Below are 19,621 nucleotides of genomic sequence, written 5' to 3' on the forward strand. Positions count from 1 at the left end.
TTTGAAGCATGTTAAAAATTAGAGAAGGTCTTCATTGTTGAAGATAGCTTTTTCCTAGACCATTGTGAGAAGAACCTCTCTTCCAACAATGAACTAACATGTTTGCAGTATTTAAAATTCATAAATGCAAAATAAAAATCGAGAAAAGAAGGAAATATTTCACTTCACTGATACAATCAGCTGAACAGAAATGAGCAGAACCCCAGGTAAATTATTTGTCTCCAGAGCTGGGTAAATCAAAAGGCTTCATGAAATCTGATGAACCTTGTTGCTGTGGGTTTGTGTGTTGTGTTTTTTTTTTTTTTCTTTTTGTTTTAATTTTATGTACTATTTATTCCCATATTACTGAGATTTTTGTACCAAAAATCATGAGTTATGGCTAGATGGAAGAGGGCTGTATATTAAATTGTTATACAAGTGACAATTTGTATTTTGCAGATGTGGAGATTTTGACTGGAAAACAAGAGCATCCTCTTAAACATCGTAAAAATTCCACTAATTGTTAGTTGTCTTTACATACATCTGCTGTAGTCCCTTTTGTGTTTCCCAGAGCAGCTCCATAGAATATATGCCAGTATGTTAATGCCTGATGATGATATATTTCAGAATTACTGATATTAATGATGTCATCGATACACGATGTGAACTACTTGTAGGTAATGGAACGCACCGCAAGAGGTTACTCGTTAAGACATAGACCATCTGCATACAATACTGTAGTGCCTGAAACTTGCAACAAACTTAGTTTGCTCTGAGATTTGGCTTCTTGAATTGCATTGCTGGCATCTATTCTTATTTTCTGCTTTGTTACCAGAGGACTAGAAGGTGGCTAACAAGACATCAGTTTTTGAGATTTCAAGGAGAGGTCAAGGAACTGCAGGCCTCTATGCTTGATGAATCAACTGTGCAGATTAACAGAAACTAGAACAGGCAATAGAATTGCTTAGCACACAAGTACCCAAGGTCTCCCAGTATATTTAAGTGATGTCATGATGCAAAAAGCTATAGCAGATCTCTGAAAGAGTCAATAAGCATGTGGACAAAGCAGATAGTTACATACACAATTTGTCAAAAAAATGTTTGGCAAGGTTCATCACTAACAACTGTAGAACGAGGCAGCCCTGGGTTGGAAGGTTGTGTCTCTATTTGCCTGGAGAAACGGTTAGAAGGCAGGAAATTGAGAGTACAAATAAGTGGAGGTAGAGGCCATAGAGGACGTGCTGGGAGATCCATGCTCTAAATAATGCAAATAAATTATTTAGAATTGGAAAATGGATGAATAGTGGTATGATGAACTTTGTTGCCAATATGGAGGTTTGGAGTAGAAAACGGAGGCCAGACTACAGAACTGCAGAAAAATCCTATGGGACTGAGTGAATAGCTCCCTTTTTATTTCTCAGCTAGATGTGAAATGATGCACATTGGGGCCGGAGGGGGAGAAATTCCAACTTCATGCTTAATATGAAAAGGTGTGAGGTGACTTATTACCACTTGAGAATGAGAGCTTGTGTTTGTAATAGTTCCTTGGAAATGTCACAGTACTGCCCAATAGCAGACAAAAAGCTAATATTCAGTATTTTTTGGAAAAGAGAACAAAACAGGCAAGGTTCCTATGGTAGTGCCCCCGTATCTTGCAGGCTTCATGTAGTTCTGTTCTCAGCTTCAAAAATGATACAGTAAAACTGGCAGAGGTGAAAGGGCAAACTGATGAAGATGATTAGATTGATGCTTGAAAAGGCAAGACTGGAGAAGGCAAAATAGGAAGAAATGAACTGTTTTCTGCTGGCTGATGTTCAGTCCTTGTTGTTTACAGAGGTGATCTGGGAGGTTCTAGTTTTCTGAACACCACAGGACCAGTCAGACCTGTGACTGCCAGTTTCTCTGGAAACCATGAAGACACACAAGGTCAAAAATTGTGATTCATCATCTTGGGGAAAAAAGCGTTTGGCTTTCTTGTACAAATTTGAGCAGTTGGTTCACTGCTGTAAGCTCTCCAAATTTAGGCACTTTACATCTACTATTCTAGTTCTCTGGAGTCTGAAGTGTTTTCCCCATAGTTCCATCAGGCATCTTAGTCTTGAAGTATTTCATGCCAACAGAAAAGGACAAGCTTCCCATTTTGCATACATTTGACAAACATTTTAGTTTTGCTTTTAGTAATGGATTTCTTATGAATTCATCAGTAGAAGAAAACCCAGCTTTATGTGTGTGTTAGGAACAAGTTCCAAAGAGACATTTTCAGTGGCAGTGTTCAGAAATGCACGACAGTCACAGACTGATACTTGAAATAATTTCTCTTTAGGTAGAGATTTGTAGCTCCCAGAAGAATAAAATAATCTGTATGAGTTTTCCAAGTTTATTCAAAAATCTGAATATCTATACAAGGAATAAATTGTTCTTTAACCTCCAAAAAATATTCTCTGCAGACAGTAGGAAAATGGTTATTAATTTTTGATCTGCAAATTGAGAAGTGATCTTGTGTAGCAAGTCCTTGGTTAATTTTAAAACAGAATTTGAAGGTGGTTTATATAAATATCTTAAAATTGTACCCTTAACCAGAAGAGGTTCCTTTGAAAGCAAAACCTATTTGCTCTCTCCGTTATGCACATTCCTGATGAGTGGAAAGAAGAGGATAGGTTCCTCATTCTGTGTACAGTCAGTCTTTGCGATCTGTCAGTAAATTTTCTTTTACTTATTTCTCAGGACTTGTGTTTTCTATTTGCTAGGTGACTGCCCTTTTTTGACAAGTGGAAAGGGGTTTTCGAACCAGTCTGTTGGTTTGAATTGTTATTTCTAACATGCTGCTGTACTGATAGATATCCCTTAAGAAAGTCTCTTTTCAACCACTGTATCCTCTTTTTACTGTTACAATCATGATTTTGTCAAAAGACGTCATTGCTGCTTTGTCTTTAAAAAAAAAAAAAAAAAATATTTCCCAGTGACTATAAACTCTACAGTAAGGTCCCATGAACGTGTTCTGAAGTTAGTTAAAGCATCTAGATAATGGTCTACCTACAAGAGCAGTTTCATTTGAGACATGCCCTACTTCTTGCCATTCTGGCTCTCTTGCAGTAGAATACAAATTAATCTTTTTGTAGAATTATCAAGTTGTACAAGCAGCAGCATCTTGCTGGCTTGTATTTTTGTATGATGCATCCCATAATAAGCATTCCAGTCATTCTCTGTGACTTGCCTCTCTTCTTACAGACAAGTGTTTTTGAAGAAAAACTTATCTATACCTACAGCTATTCTTCAGCATTTCCAGCTTTCACTATGCAAATACTCTCTGGCACAGCCATAGAGATAATCTTGGTCTACATATCAGGAGTTCACCTAACTTCTGCTTCATGAGCCAAAGTGACATCCTCTGTTAAACTTTTAGCTGCCAGAGGCATCTATCTTTTCCTGTCTTTCAAAAGCTTCTGCATGCACAACTGCTCCCAATAGTACAGAGATTGTATCTATAGTATTACCATGCTACCAGTTCTGGCAGTAGCAGGAATCTCCATGTTGTTATGAGATCTCTTGGCATATCATCCTTACAAAACTTAACATTGTATATAAGAGCTGTGCAGTTTCTCATTTGAATGTAATGTGCAGTTACCTGCTAACATGGTATCATGGAGAGTTCTTAGTTTGTGGAAATGAGCTGTGTGTCAGAGTAACGTTCAGTGTTCATCCAAAAAAAATCAGTTGACTAGTTAGCGTAAGAAAGTAAAAAGATTCTTGAGTATAACACCATATTCTTTGTACACTGTTTGGGGGAGGCAGAGGGGACAGTGTTTGTGTTTATCAAAGTAGCTTGGCCTCATCAAAGTATGCTTTCCTATCTCAGAACCTCAGATGATGCAGTCAACTTAGTCTCTTGTGTTTGACAGTGTTTCTAGTCTCAACAGTGTATTTTTAAGTTACTTCTGCATTGATTCATGAATCTGGTGAAATTGACTCCTTTACAGTTTCTGTGTTAATGAAAGTTTATCCTAGGATAAATTTTATTTTATGACCGTATGGATGTAGAAACTTCTTATGTTGTCACGTATTCTGTTTTATCACTTTGTAACTTCCATAATTTTATTTGGTTTCCTCAGAACTAAATAGTTCGTAACAAAATCTGTACTTTCCCCAAAAGCCATTGGGACAGTGAAATATTCCACAATTAACATTCTGCTGTGAGGAAGCAAGTTTATGTTCTACTATTGGGCTTAGCTAGTGTTGATCTATACTGGTATTTGCCTACACTTTGAGATTTTCACAAAGCTAAAATGTCAATGCTCCCTTGATTCTCCTTCATTAAGAATTTAATTGCTGCATCCATTTTCATGTAGATGTGGCACTTAGGGACATGGTTTAATGGTGGACTTTGAAGTGTTAGGTTTACAGTTGGACTCTATTTTAAAGGCTTTTTTCCAACTTAAATGATTCCATGATTTCATATATTTGAATTCAAAGGTCTCAAAAGCCTAGTTTCCCTTATGTGGAAGCAGGTTGGTTAGAGCTGCTATGTCATGGTCAGCTTGTTGTTCACACATCTGTGTTATCAAACTCACATTGAAGTCACCGATCAGTAATTCTTTTGTTTCATTCTCTAGTGCCATCTAAAACTATAGGTCTGTGTCTTCCCAGGTAGAGTTTTTAGGATTTAAAGGTGGATTGGCAATTGGACTTAGAGTGGGACACTTCACAGAGGCCTTCACTGCCCCATTCTGCCTGGAGAACGCCTTAAGTCTACCCTAACTGGAGAAAGTCTTAAGTATCACAGTAGCCCAGTCTCATCCCATAACTGATCCTGCTTTGAGCAGGAGATTGAACTAGAGACATCCTAAGGTTCCTTCCCACCTGAAGCATGCTGTGATTCTCGATTCGTAAGTTAGTGAACAGTTTTATATAAAACTTGTAGTTTGGTTCTGGATAATCTTTATAAGAGGTCTCAGAGGAATTTCTATGCTGACTGTGATTAGGCTTCTATTGTGTGTCATGCTGTAGTTCTTACCTGTTGAGAGGAGATAGCTTTACCTGAGTCATCTTGAGGTTCTAATAGCTATTAATTGTTCAATTTGATAAGTGCTTTGTAAACACTAATTTGTGAATGCTAATGAAATGTTTTTTCTCTCCTCTTTTAGTTTAATATTTATATCCTCTTTTTCTTGCATTACAGGTTCATGACACTAAAACCAACTATGCATTAGTATTGCCTCATCAGGTGTCAGAATCTTTTAGTGCAAATCCCAAAAGCAACATGGGAGCTGACCTTGAATGACAAGCAGTAGGAGTGGGACGTCTGGCATGTTGCGAGGGACATCCGTGCCTAGGTTGATGTCAGTTTAACTTAACACAGGAGCGCTTCCCAGCTCCTGGGCCTGTGCATATACTTTTGCTGCTGTTCAGATTTATTGTCTGGGCATAAGTTAACTGAGCCATGAGAAATTTGGAGGGAGTTTACATTCAAAGGAATTGCAGCCATGTAAGTTGAACAGGGATCTCTTGGTGGTTGTGGAGAGACAGAAACTTTGTTTTGCATTTCTCAACAGGCAGTTTAAATGCAGTGTGAAATATTTGGGATTGCCAGATGCTGAGTTTCACTAAATCCTAAACTCACTAAGAAAAGAGAGCTGCTTCTACTGGCTGCACCACAGCTTTTAGGCGGCATCTGCTTGTGTACTCCTGGTTTCTATGAGTATGATGACTCTTCGACTCAAATAAGAAAACTAGAATCTTGTAAATCATAGGGAAAACTTTATTTGCCCTCATATAATTGCTTTCTTAAAGCCTTAATCTGGTAGTTACATTAGTGTAGCCTTTCCTCTTGGAGAACCTTTCTCATACTTGTTGGTAAATGGTTCAAGTTGTTGTTTATATTAACATTATTATAATACCACTTTCTAAGATATAATAGAACAATATATAAGATTGTGGATACAGTGGCATGTCTGTTGTTTTAGAACAGGTTTGTTCCTGACTGTTCTTATGTTTGGGGCAATGTCTTTTGGCATCTGATTTCTTCACGTTACTTGCTTTGATCTGTTTAGGTAATAATATTTCATTTTTTTAAACTGCGTTTGCTTTGCAACTTGGTCGCTGTTTGATTTCTGCTGTATGCAAACAAGCACAAGGAATTTAACAAGTTTTAACAAATCCATAAAAGCTCTGCTTAGTTAGTGGTTGATGTTCACAGTTCATACTTGCATGTCAGCAAGATCTTTTGGTTTTAGGTGTAGTTTGCTACAGTAGGTGGTGGAAACGTCTATTAAAAAGGAGCTGAGAATGTTACGTGGAGCACATATTAATAATTTTGTACCACTTTGTTCATTATGCTTTCTAAAGTGCAAAGGTTTGGGCATTTCTTTTGGTAGAGGCTGTATGACTCTATCTTTGTCAAGTAGGTGTTGCTAATAAAAAATTTATTGTGCCTTTTGCGAAATTGTTTAGTCATACTTGGATGCACCAGTGTAAATAAATCCCTTTTATGCTTCAGATATTGGTAGATATTTTTTCTTTTGGTTAGCATTTTAGACATTAGCCAGTATTTTTCACAGTTCCTTCTGCTTAAATGCATTACTTATGCTTAAATTCTTAAATGTCTATGCATATATTTAAGGAAAAGAAAGAACGAACAATAAAATTACCTAATGCAGTGCATTAGTCTCTGTAGCTCAAGTTAAATAGACTTGAAGTTGTTTCCAAATTTATTCATGCTGTATAATCCGATTTCTGTAACAGGTAGAAATAGTGGCAAAGTAACTACCAGTATATTGGGATGACTGTGAAAGATGAAGTCTCAAATAAGAAGTAAAATATTGTATTCATACAATGTAGTTTTATAATGTAATCGAATCCTATTTTTTCCATCCCTTAGATGATGAAGCATGCCTGGGACAACTATAGGCAATATGGATGGGGACATAATGAGCTCAAACCAATTGCCCGGAAAGGACATTCCACCAACATATTTGGTAGGCTATATATATATATATTTTTTTTTTAATTATTATTTTTTTTTAAATTTACATTCTGTTCATGCTATCCTCTTTGAAAGTCTACCTAAACTTCCTAGCAAATTTTTCTTTTATATAAATCTTTTGAAGTGTGGATGACAGAAGTGTGTTGATTATTTCAATGGTACTTCAATGGATTATTTGACTGAACTATCTTTTTGGGAGTTATATGTTCTTATTGTTACAAAAGCTAAGCTGTGTCTATGTGCAGTTACTTTGTGTACACATATATATAAATAAGAGTTACAATGTGGTGATGATATTTTGGGATGCAATTACTGTAATTTAAAACAACCTCATCGTGTCTTGATCTTTGTGTTTAATTCCATGAGAATGTGATACAAGATAAAATGCACATAAAAGATGCTGAAAAACTGGTAGTATCGTGGTGAAATTTAAAGTAACTTTTAAAAAGAGATCTGGGTACAGCAAAAGTAACATTGTGACTTCATGTGACTTGTGAATCCTGAACCTGTAGACTGTAATGAAAGACAAAAACAACATTCAAAATACAGAAATTTTGAGAGTAGTGGCAAGTTTTGAAGAAATTCAATGGGTAGAGTGAGAATATTTGAGCAATGGAGTGTGAATGAATGTTGCAAATGCTATTTAGAAAAGTATGAAACGTGCGGAAAGCAAAGATCAAGAATTTGAATAGCCTTGTACTGTGTACATGTGATCAGACTAGATGGCTTTTCTTCCTTAAAATATCAGTGATGTGTAGCGGTACTGCTTTTGTAGTGTAAATGCATTGGGACAGAATAAGTATAATAGTGATTGGGAACTGACAAGCATTTTATTGGTACTCGAACCAGGAAGGAATCAATTTTTTTAATCCCCAGTTCCCTAGGACTGCTGATGGTTCAAAAACATCAGGTGGTTTTAACTGTTAGAGGACTGAGCCCTGGAGGTTCTCTAGGCTCATCCTCAGGTATAGCAAAACACATACCCTTGATGTTAGTGCTTGAGGTTAAACTTGGATTGGTCCAGAGTGCACCTATGATGATGGACACATGAAGTTCATGCATTTATTGTAAAATGCACCCAGGAGAGCTGCTCTAAGACTGTGTAGGGTCAGGGTTTCATACTGTATTCATCTGTGCTCTAGTATCTGAGAAAGGTACAAATTTATCGTAACTACTTTTTACATCAAGAATGAGTGTGGATATACTGTGTATATCTTAAGTATGTTAGTATTGGTTATAATAATTTGCTTGCAATCGAGTCTTTATTGGCTTTTATTGTAAGGTGATTGGCTAATGACTTTGTGTGAAGTTGTTTCTCCTTGCAGCTGGTATTTGTTTTATTTATCTTGCTTTAAATCTTGAATTTGTTTCTTGTGGATGATAGCAATACAGATTAGGATTCTGTAATTTCTGGTTTTCTGTGTTTAGTGCCTGAACCCAAGATAAATTATTTTGACTTAAATAAAAAATCAGTTAGGTTTTTGTTTTCATTTGTAGGGAAAAAGTAACCTCACAGAGGAAACTCATTCCAAAAGAAGTGTCAAAGGAGTTGTTTCAAAGTATTGTAATACTTAAAGGGATTTTATTTTTTTTTCACTCTGTCCCCTCCCTTGATCTCCTTAAGTTTTATCGTGAAAGCATTCTTATGTAAAGCATTCTTATATCTTACAAATAAACAAGTGATTTTCTTTATATACAAACAGTTCTTCCTCAAATTTATCTGCATGATGAACTTCAACCTTAAATAAGTGCTGGACATGGATAAGGGAGATCTTTAACTGGACACACTGCTCCTCTCCCTTGCTCCCAGCAAATAAAATCCTTCCCCCAAAGCTGTAGTTTGTAGAAGCTTATTTAAATCCAAAGGAGAATAATTTCAACTTCTATATAAGCCCTATCCGCAATACAGACTGTTTGCCTTTATGCAAGCAAACCCCTTAGAGCCTGGCAGTGATTGCCTTCTGTGGTGCACTGGAACCTGCTTTCTTACACTTTGGCAGGGTGTAAAGGCCGATATTTGTTTTACTACTTTATATTCATTTATGAAGAAAAGTATAGAGTCGGGTGGAGTTGTCTGAGGAAAGTAAGATGTAGAAGTTAGTGTGCTCAGGAGAAAAGAGCATCTGGACTGGATGAGGAGTTTGAAAAGTGAAATGGAAGAGCTGAAGATGCAGCCGCTACTGAGCATAGTGTGAGGCTGTAGGGAAAGCCAGGGCAACAGGATTCAGCTGTGATAGATGAAAGGACATTTCTTAGGTTCCTGGAGAGTATTGTAGAGTATTCTTAGATAATTTCTTTTTGCTACCTTGTATATTGGTACTGCTTTCATTTCTACTAAAAAATCTCTTCTGCAGCTATGTTACCTATAATACATGGCTTTCCTTTATATTTTCTCTAGCTGATGAAGTTGGGTCTGACAGTGAAAATCTTTGTTCTCTTGTATGATGATGTAGTCTTTGCTGTTGAATTTGTATGCAATTCCTTTGCTTAATATACCAGTCTTGGTTTGCAACCCAGACTCTCTAAGAAGTTACTGTTTTTGGGGGGGTTTTGGTGTGCTTTGAGTTTTGTGTGTGTTTTTTTTTTGTTTGTGTTTGTTTTTGTTTTTATATGGCAGAAAAACATTTTTCTAATGTTTGTTTTTAATATGGCTGACACAACATTTTGAAACTATTTTAATTTTACTCTTTTCTTTTTATTCCTCCTCTGCTTACTTCTAATACATCTCCTCCTACTTTTTTCTCCTTGGAATGCTTATCCTTTGGAATGCCTCTTGTTTGGAGTTTTGGCATCGTTGTCTGAAAGAACTTGCAGGCTTCCTCCACATTCAAGTTTCTGATCCTCTTATTCCAGCTAACTCTAGCAGGCAATTCCCTAAATGTTTCTCCTTTTAAAATCCAGATGCTGTTTTGTGCCATTTAATTTTTAGCCAAATATGATTGCTATGTTCAAGGCTTATTTAATCTGAAAAACTTTTCTGAAATTTATACTGTAATATTCAGTATATACCAAGTCTAAAATAGAATCAGCTGTTGTTGATTTGGTGGGTGGTTGATGGGAATGGGGGAAAAAAATGGATCCTTGTACCAAGGACTGTCTAGGCTGTATTGTTATTGCTAGTAGTTTACCAACCTCTTTTACTCATAAGGACACCACTCCCAGTGGTATTTGCCTTTATAGAGGCATTACATAACTTTTTTGAAAACTGATGCTACTTTTAGTAAAAAAAGCTGCACAGCAAAACCTGTTTTTATTATTAATCTCAAAGGGGGATTTACCCAGACTATCTTCTGCTGTTACTGCGGTCTGTTGTACTTCCATTTCAATTCATTGCACGTCTATGAGATTCAGCAAGGAGATGGTATCGCTGGTTGTCACTGCAGCCCTTTGCGTGAATCTTTGGGAAGTCAGGTTTACTGATAACTCTCAAGTGAGGCAAATGCAATTCAATTTAGAAGGCAAATGGACCATTAATCTTCCCTGTTGGACTCCCCTTTCCCTCTGAAGCAGTGCATATCTATATCTATGCCAAGAGGAACATCAGTGTTCCCAGCATCACAAGATCAAGCTGAGGTCAGAGAAGGGGAGAGGAGGAGGCCTGCTCTGCTCTCATAAATCTTAGTTTTAAGTCATTTAAAAAAGATAAGGAAGGGTGATAAACTTCAAAGCAAGGTGCTGTGTGCCTCACTGAAGCATGGCAGCAAGAACATTTGTGGGCTGCCCCAGTTAGTGTTTTGACTTTTATAACAAAACCTGCTGGAGTTGCTTGACTAGAAACTCTTGCCAGTCTTTTTGAAAGTTCTGGCCTGGTGATGGTAAATTATAAAGCAGAGCCTGCTAAAAATGTTGCCTTTCAAACTGTGTAGTCAGTCAGTAGTTAAAATCTTGAATAGTACCTCTTCAACAGCTGGGTCTCAGAATTAGTAGGCTGGTGTTGCTGTTGGACAGGTGACTGGGAACTGGTGAGCTTTTAAAAATATTTACATTTAGATGACATATGAAACAAACCTTTATAGTTTCTGTGTTGCTGAAACAGGGTGATAACTTGCTCCTGTTTTTGTGAAAGTTGTCGTTTTTTGAAAGAGCTAGTAATGTCAAGATATGTTATTTATTCCTTCCCTATAAAATAAAGTATAAAAGACAAGGAGAAATTATATCAGAGAGGTGTAATTTCTCTTTGTACTTTAAATTTTTATTTGCAGCTCTGCTGGTGGTTGTAGCAGCTAAGCTAAAAAAAAAAAAAGTGTTTTGCAGGAATAATTTAGCAGCCACTGGGCATTGTTGCAGAGGTGGGGTTGTATGGGATCTGGGTCAAGTTCTCATTAGAATACAAAGAGTGAAGACAAAAGGCTGATGGCAAATGATGCATGTAAGATCATGAGCAAACATGACAAACACTGAGCCTTACTTCAGAAGGTTTTTTGCCTTTAGTGAAGACCAGAGTAATTGATGGTGTTGGTAGATTCTCTTACTGTAATGAAAACTGATTGGATTTGATTTTGGGGATCAGAGTAATGGTCTTAACTATGCTGTTTAAAGATGATTTGTCCCTGAACTTGTTTGGTGACCCATAGGTGAACATCTCATGGAAACACCAGTAAAGTTACTCAATCTAGATATGCTTCAGAGTTTTAAATTATGTATATATGTGACATCTTTTACTTCAGTATCTTATGAACTAATTACCGTAGCACAAGCCCGGAAGACTCTTTATTGTGAGTTAAATTGAGCAGTTTGTACTACTGGGTTTGTATCAGTCTTCAATCTTTATTTTTCAAAAACAGTGTTTATTTGAGAACCTGAATGACTAAGAAAACAAAAGACCACAGTCTTGGACAACTCAGAACATCATCCTCAGCAAAACTAGAAATCATGGGTGGTCATCTTACCTGATGCTTTCTGAAATTAGAGGTCTGAAAATTGTTATGTGGGGGTGTTTGTTATAGTGTTGGTTTTGTGTGTTTTGTTGTTGTTGGTTTTGTTTTGTTTTTGGTTTTTTTTTTTGATGTGTGTGTGAAGTTGACTGTGCAATTTGCCAAGTAATAAGTACACGACAAAGTAATGATAGAAACTCTTGCAAAATTGTAAACTTCCCATATTACTAGCAGTGCATTTCTAAACCTTGCATTTGTACGTGTTCTGTCTAAAGATGAGCTGCGTTATGTGAAGATGATCTCATAATGTATACGTAAATAGATATGTCTAGATATGTTTTGAAGGGTGTGAAAAAAAATCATTCCTAAGTAATAATGATGTGGAGTTTAAGTTGTACATGCTTGCATACCAGCATGCTCATTTTCATGCAGAAGGTCTCAATGAAACTATTTCATAATTTGACACAGTAGGACTGTCTCACGCATCTATAGTGCTTTCATGCCTCTCCTGATCTTATTGCACATGCCATGTAAGTGGTCAATTTAATTTGTGATGTCTGCAGGCTCTGTCTTGGGATGTTGCATTCTGGGAGGAAGGGCAAATTGTCAATGAAGTCACATTGTGGTTGCATTTGTATTATTTAGTAGAGCCTCAAGGCTGCAATGCAGTGCCATATCTCTTCCCTAACACATGACCAAATGCAGCTGTTCTCTCTTTTATGAGGGACTTCAGTCTAGCATGTTCAGTGTCATATAACATAATGTGCTACTGCTTCATATATTGGGAAAAATGAAATTTTGAGGTGCATGTTGGTTACCAAGCCAAGATGTGACCAAGGGAACAACTCAATAATTCAGCTGGGTCAGCTCTGGTAAGGTGATTTTTTTTTTTTGGTTGGTTGGTTTGGTTTGGTTTTTTAACTTGCCGGCGGACTACTTGGTTTCTCCCACCTTGTTGAGTGTGTCCTGTTGCCTGGTTGCTGCACAGCCTGTCTCAGCTTTCTGCTACCAGTGCCACTGATGAACCCCCCTGACCTGGGAGAAAGTTGCTGAGCCGAGTGCCCACTGCTGCAGCGTGGGAAGCTCTTGCTGCAGATTCCTGTGTTGCTAAGCAATGGAGATCTGACAGCGCATTTCTCCGCCGTGCCGGAGAGCGGCGATGCTCCCAAGCCCCACGGAGAAAGTGCATTTGTCAGGCTGCAAGGGCATGAGCCCGTTGCGAGAAGGAGCTGAGTCATGCAAAGGCATCTGTTTTTCCTGTACTTTTGGCAAGAACAGTAAAGCTTGGGAGAGTAACGTGATTTCTTTGTCCAGTTTGTGTTCTAGAAAACAAGAGGTACAGTATTTCTTGCAAACACTACAGAAAAATTATTTAACTGCTATTGTTATAGTTGCAGGTTTTGTTTGTTTTAATTACCCTGGAAAATTTTCATTAGTTTATTAGATGTTTTTGTCATTTGTCATGGTAAGTTATTGGACTGCCTGAGCTGATCTGACACTTTTATCTGCTGTTATCTGATTAGTTGTCACTTACATTCTAAGCTCACGAAATTGAGTGTCAAGGGTGATAGGTTTCCTGGGCCTTTTTTGTTGTTGGTTGTTTTTTTAGCTGCTAAAAACCTGCAAAGTTTTAAACATTATGGAGACAACACTTTTACTGGGAAGAAAATAGATACACCCTAAAGTAAAAATTGAGGGATGACCTTTTGAAAATATGGCTAAAATTGTCTGATGTCTTCTTGCCATAAAAATCCTAATGAAGAGACAGGCAGGAGAAATAACTTCTGCTCGGCATCCTTTTCCTATACATGTTTTCAGCCTCTGAAATCACATGGAGGATAAATGAAAACAAAAAAGGAATATGAGGTGTAAATAAATAAACAAATTTGTTCTTGACTTGTTTTGAGGAAAGAAGTGCTAAGCAGTTTTTGAACTGTACATGCACAAGTAACCTACCCATCATTGCCTTTTTCTGTGGCAAATCAAAGGGGAAAGAAAATCCATTCATGCTGACTCGTAAAGAGAGGCAGTTTCATGATACAAATTTCAACCCAATGTCTGTATGTCTTGCTCTATTTTTAAATTAAATGGAACTGGCCTTGGGACAGGCCTATGCAGCTGTGTCCTCTGCAAAATCAGTAATGAGTGACTACACTGAGACAATGTTGAATATTACATGTACATTTAATGTTTTGGTCGTTTTTTTGGCCAGTAGCACAGGTTTTTGAAAGGTAAAATTTAAAGAACAAACGTAAGTCTCCAGTTGCTGGACAAATTTGGAATTAGAACAGTGCTCTGATAACACAACAAAAGTTCTTTCAGGTCGGACAAAACACCAAACATTATCATTACTCATCGTCCAAAAATTGCTCACAGCAGGTACCTAGGGAATAAATCTAAGAGCAGGAAAAGCCTGTACAGACTGAGTGTTTCTCAGAGTTCTTTCCAGGTTTCCAGAAGTTATGTAGTGGTAACACTTCTGTGGGCAGAGGCAGAAAGTTTTATTTAATCATTTTTACTTTATTTTTCTGTGATTTTTGTCCAGTTTGCTTTTGAGTCTGTGCAAACTTAAGCTGCCATATCCCATTGTGGGGGATTCCGTAGTTTGATTCTGTATTATGTAGGAAAGTTTAATTTTGAAGTCTGCTTACTGTCCTAGGCGACTAGTTTTGGTACTTGAAAAACCTAACACATTATTTGTCTCTTCCGTGGCATTCATGAGTCTGTAGAACTGCTTATGCCCTCAGTTGTGTGCTTGTCTTTCATGGACAGTCTTGGTCTCTTAAGTAATTTCTCAAGTGTACATTTTTTCATAACCTCTACATTATCTAATTTCTTTATGTATTTTCAAGTTCCTTTTTTTTTGAGAAGACAGACTTTGTTCTGATTTTCGTTTTATTAACTATTCCTTTCCTAATAAGTGTATTTTTCATCTTTTAGGCTTCTTATAGAGTCTAGAAGCTCACTGTAGGGTGGCTTTTTTACAGTAGCATTCCTTTTCAAAATCCTAATACAATGTGTATAGTATTCTGAATGATTTATAAATACGATGACTTACAGGTATTTTCAAATGATTTAATAAATAGGCATTCAGCTCTATAGGATCTCACTGGTGATTTCCCTTCACAGTGGTGACAGCTTGTTTACACTTATCCCATTTCCTATCTTTTAAACCATTATTCATCTGTGTGAGAAAAATTTTCTCTTATCCTGTGGCAGGTTAGTTTTCTTAAGAGCCTTTGAAGGGTGTTCTTATATACCTTCTGTATGTATTCTCTGTCCATATGCAAATTCGCTTCTTAAAAAGACTGCAACATTGATGCTATGACTTCTCTTTATGAAATTTCTTACTTTTCCTCAGTTCATCTAATTTAAAGCTGTCCTCTGACTGATACTGCTAATTGGGAAAATAGTGTTTTGTAAACAGTATTTTGCTTCACTGCAATAGACAGGGTGTTTATTCAGAACATTATTGTTCTCTGAAAACCGGAAATGTGTGCAGGCAGGATGCAATCTGGCTGTGATTCGTAACTGTTTTAGATTACTGGTGTCATAGATAAAGTCAGCTGTGATTGGCTACAGATATTTTTGAATGTTATTGCTATGTCATCCAGCTGTTACAAGTATGCCTGCGCATATCAGGAAAACTCACCACGAGCAACTGTTGTCTGTTCTTTTTAATACAGCATTCCCACTGAATCCTTCTCACCCAGTCTGTATTAGCTTACGTCCAACACATTTAGGTCAGTTGTTCTCAGTAGCTTTTTAACATGTTTCTGGACTGATGTTAAATCCTATGGCATTATTCAGAAGATTGAGAATTCTGCCTTTATAAATAAATATATAATAGGATGCACAGATTTAATCCCATTAAATAAACACACCTTATTTTTGTAACCTGCCTTATAAAATAATGGAATAATCATCTATGTCAAATGGTAGTGAAGAAATTAAGTCATATTAGAGTTCAGGTCTCGGGCTCAAACTGAGAATTTTTGTTCTCTCTAGTAGCATCCTCTCCTGTTTTTTTTTCTTATAAACCAGATGGTTTGCTCTGAGGAAAAAAAAAAAAAAGTTTCCCATTGGGAAACTTTGGACTTGAAATAAACAACTCAAGCTACTCCAATCATGGATAGCAGCATTTAATACCATTTATTATCATGTGTTCGATAAAGCATAAGCAAAACAGCGCTGGGTGCGCAGGGAGTCTGCGCTCCATCAACACACACACGAAGATCTCCAAACTGGCCCTTTTTATTGTCCTTGAGTTCCAGATTTCGGTTAGTTTCAGCCTATTTTAGTTTTTTTGGTATTGATTTTCTTTCCTTTGCGGTCTTCAGGAGGTCTTCTTGCAGTTGGCCATTCTGGAGGAAGTTCCTCTTTTTTCCTCTGTGTCTTCTTCTTACCTTGTTACCTTCTAGTTTCACAATTAGTCTTACAGTTGGTTTAAAGCAAGCCAGGTTTACAATTAGCCACACAGTTTGCTCAAAGCTTAGCCATTATTTCCTTTGTCTTAGTTCCATGCCTTATTTGGTTAAAAGGGGGTCTTATTAGCAATCGCAATGTCTTTTGTAACTTTCATAATGTCCTTTTTGTAACTTTCTATGCAAGTAGAATAGCTGTGCTCTTTTAGCAGGAATCATAATTAAATTTTTCACAGACTTACGTTTGTTTCGATTTGGGAATTATTTAGGTTGTAGAAATGCTATTCCTGAATTTAAACTTGTTTTCAGTCATTTGGAATTAAAACCAGCAGGTGTTATAAGGAAATGAAATTAAGAGTATGCAGTCTATTTTGGACTGTGTTAAAATGTTAAGTAAATATTAAGTAAATGAGCATACTGAGATCTAAACCTAAATGTGGTAAGGACAGCAATATGGATACGTGTGCAAAGATGGAGGCAGATGCAAGGATGCTTTGCTATCATCTGAAGCCATTTACAGGGCAGCTGTAATTCAGAAGCAGTTCAACCACATGAGTGCAGCGCTGTGCTTGTACCTAATACACTAATAATATTCACTCTAGTTTTGCAGTGTTCTGATGAAATTTTAACGGCTACCACACTGAAATCAGCTCCTCTTCAGCTGTCTTAAAGAAAATTTACAATGTGGTTTGGACCAAAGTATGTGGAAGTGGCCCAAGCATTTATCTAAAGATGGAAAAGCGTCTGTGACATGATGGCTGTTAGAGGTGCATTTTTTCTGATGCTTCTCCTGCTACCTAGCTGACAAAGTAGTCTAGCTTACAATTATCTGTAAGCAATTGTATCTTTACTGTCTTGGAAGATCAGTAGTTGGCTTGCTTCATGTATAAGATTTCAGCACTCGAGTCACACAACTGTACTGGAGTCCAGATAACATCTTGCTTTCTTATTTACTGTCAAATATGAATCTTACTTTGCTTGCAGCTGGGTTTAACTGACTACTGCCTGTATTTAGTTTTCCTAATTTCTCAAAATGGAGTTGCTCCAGATCTGTATTTTTTGCTAGTTTTGGCTGGCTACTTCACGTGTGCAGCTGATTGTCATCATCATTCACTTCTCACCTGTTATTCTTACCTCTCTTCTTGATACACTTGTATCCTCTCCTTTTTACTCTATTTGTTGCCATCTCCTCTCCATTGTTCCTTTCCTACTTTGAAGCTCATCCTAACCTTTCTCTTTGACATTGTGGCCTTTCAGTTATCACTAGGTCTTATCCTTCCACTTACTCAAGTCATAGTTACAGCATTAATCTTAATTATAGTCTGCACACTGTCCACTCCTCCTCCTGTCTACAGTAATTCAGTTTTGTGTTTGTGCTTAAAAACAAAATAAGGGGTGGGGGAAGGACGGGATGACTGAGAGAAATGTAGAAAATTGAAATGGTTTGGTATTAATATGCTAAGACCTTTCCAGATTTAGTTTTGAGGGCATCAGGCTTTGCACTAAAGGAACTGCATTCAGATCTTGCTTGTATGAATTTTGAGGTAAGCTGAAGGGCCGTGTAGAATTTAGTTGCAGAGCAAAGTAAAGCAATCAAATGAAAAGCAGGGAAGAGGAAGGTTTACTGTATTATAAATTCTTAGACAAAGTTTTTAAATTTGTGTCTTAAGGACATAGCTATTTAAACAGTAGTATGTTAATGAAAACATTTACCTGCAGGTTCACTTTTAAACAGATTCAAAGAACAAAGACTAGCATGCACTGAAATGCTTCAGTCCTGTTACTTCCTCATTTATGAAATTAAGTAAAGCATTACAATTGATTATTTAATGTTATTGATATGCTAAAATACTTTACTGTCTGATACAAAATACTTCTCATGCTGCCTCTTATCAGCAGTGAAACAGAACTAAGCAGTCAATATGCTTAGTTTTTTGTTCTGCTTTTTTAATTAGTCTAAAATGTTAAAGGCAATTGGTTTCTTCATGGATACTTAAAGGCTTATTCATTGCATTTTATGGCTGAGTTAAAATCATATGTTGCAGTTTTGTACGAAATATATGGTTTCCTTGACTAATTTTGAGGCACTTGTTTTCACAGTGGAATTAAACTCTGTTCAAAAGTTTAATTCATTTTCTTAAACATTATCTTGTTCCTCGTGAGTCATTAAGATATTTTACAAGTGGTATGCTTCAGTAGTGGCAGCTTTATTGCCAGAGCCTCGTTAGAGATACAGAAAACTGGGTTGATAACTGTGTGCTTTTAATTTTCATGTTATATGTTTCTTTACCAGGTCTTTAATTGTCTATCACATTAAGAAAGCCTGTTGCTATGGTCTGAAAACTTGAATTCTTTGTATGTTTTTGAGTAGCAATTGCTATAGTTCTCCTAGATCAGTACAGTCTTGGCCAATCTGCATTTTTCAGCCATTCTGAAGCTGGTCAGGCAGGAATATCAATAACAAGAATATTTGTTTTTTAAAGACTGTAATAACTCTGTATTTAATGTCAGGCTGAGTTTATCAAGGAAACATTTTTGCTCTCTTGCTAGGGATTAAAACACTCGCCTATGTGAAAAATAACTAATCGTTCTGGTTCAAAGTAATCCAGGTATACTTCCTTGATGAGGCTTTACATCTCCTCTTTCATTTCTGGAACCACTGCAGTGGAATCGGGAGGTTCTGCTCTATGCTTGGGCGCACCCCAGTTGCTGTGTTACTCTGGCAGTAGTACTGGACTGCTCTGATGCTCAAGTCACCTGCCAGAGTGCAAATTTAGCGTGGGTATTAAGTTAAATTATCCCTTGAGACTTCAGTCCTCTTAGGTTCATTTTGCAAACTGATCCTCCCCTCATCCCCCATTATACACACCAGTAATCAAAGGTGTTCTGTTTCTGGTAAATGATGTCTGTCTGGGGCCCTGGAAAAAACAAGAACTGGATATGGGTGGCTATGAGACCAATACTATTTCTGGCACATGCGGTCTGTTTGTATCTTACTGTTCTGTCCATCAGTAGGATCTTGCCATGGGTTCTGGGTTCTGCTGTTTTGAGAGTGAAAGCAATTTCCTTACATCTAGGTCTCTAATCTCTACACATAACTAACCATGGATTCCAGGTTTCTAATGCTTATGAAGAGAAGCTGGCTTTCTGGGTTGTAGCATAACTTATTTCCACAGCAGGGATGCTGTGATGTGGAGATATTTGCTTTTGTATGATATAGAGGCAGTTGTCTTCAATAACACCCCAAATGCTTTTACTGTATCCAACTGCTTGTTTTTTCTCAAGCAATCTTGCTGATTCCTTTAGCTTTCATCAAAGCACAGCTGGTGATGGTATCTGCAGGCTGTCCTTGTAAACAAGAGTAA

General features: G+C 37.1%; 1 protein-coding gene across 2 annotated transcripts in view; it reads left to right on the forward strand.

Moving 5' to 3' along the window:
• Nucleotides 1-19,621, forward strand: part of MAN1A2 (mannosidase alpha class 1A member 2) — a 148,041-nt gene that overhangs the window by 43,169 nt on the left and 85,251 nt on the right. For both annotated transcript variants that reach the window (XM_082045553.1, XM_082045554.1), the window contains exon 3: nt 6,854-6,950. In XM_082045553.1, the coding sequence (XP_081901679.1) occupies nt 6,854-6,950 (97 nt within the window). The remainder of the gene's footprint in view (nt 1-6,853; nt 6,951-19,621) is intronic.

Source organism: Streptopelia decaocto (genome assembly GCF_964273445.1).
Source record: "Streptopelia decaocto genome assembly, chromosome: 1".
Lineage (NCBI taxonomy): Eukaryota > Metazoa > Chordata > Aves > Columbiformes > Columbidae > Streptopelia > Streptopelia decaocto.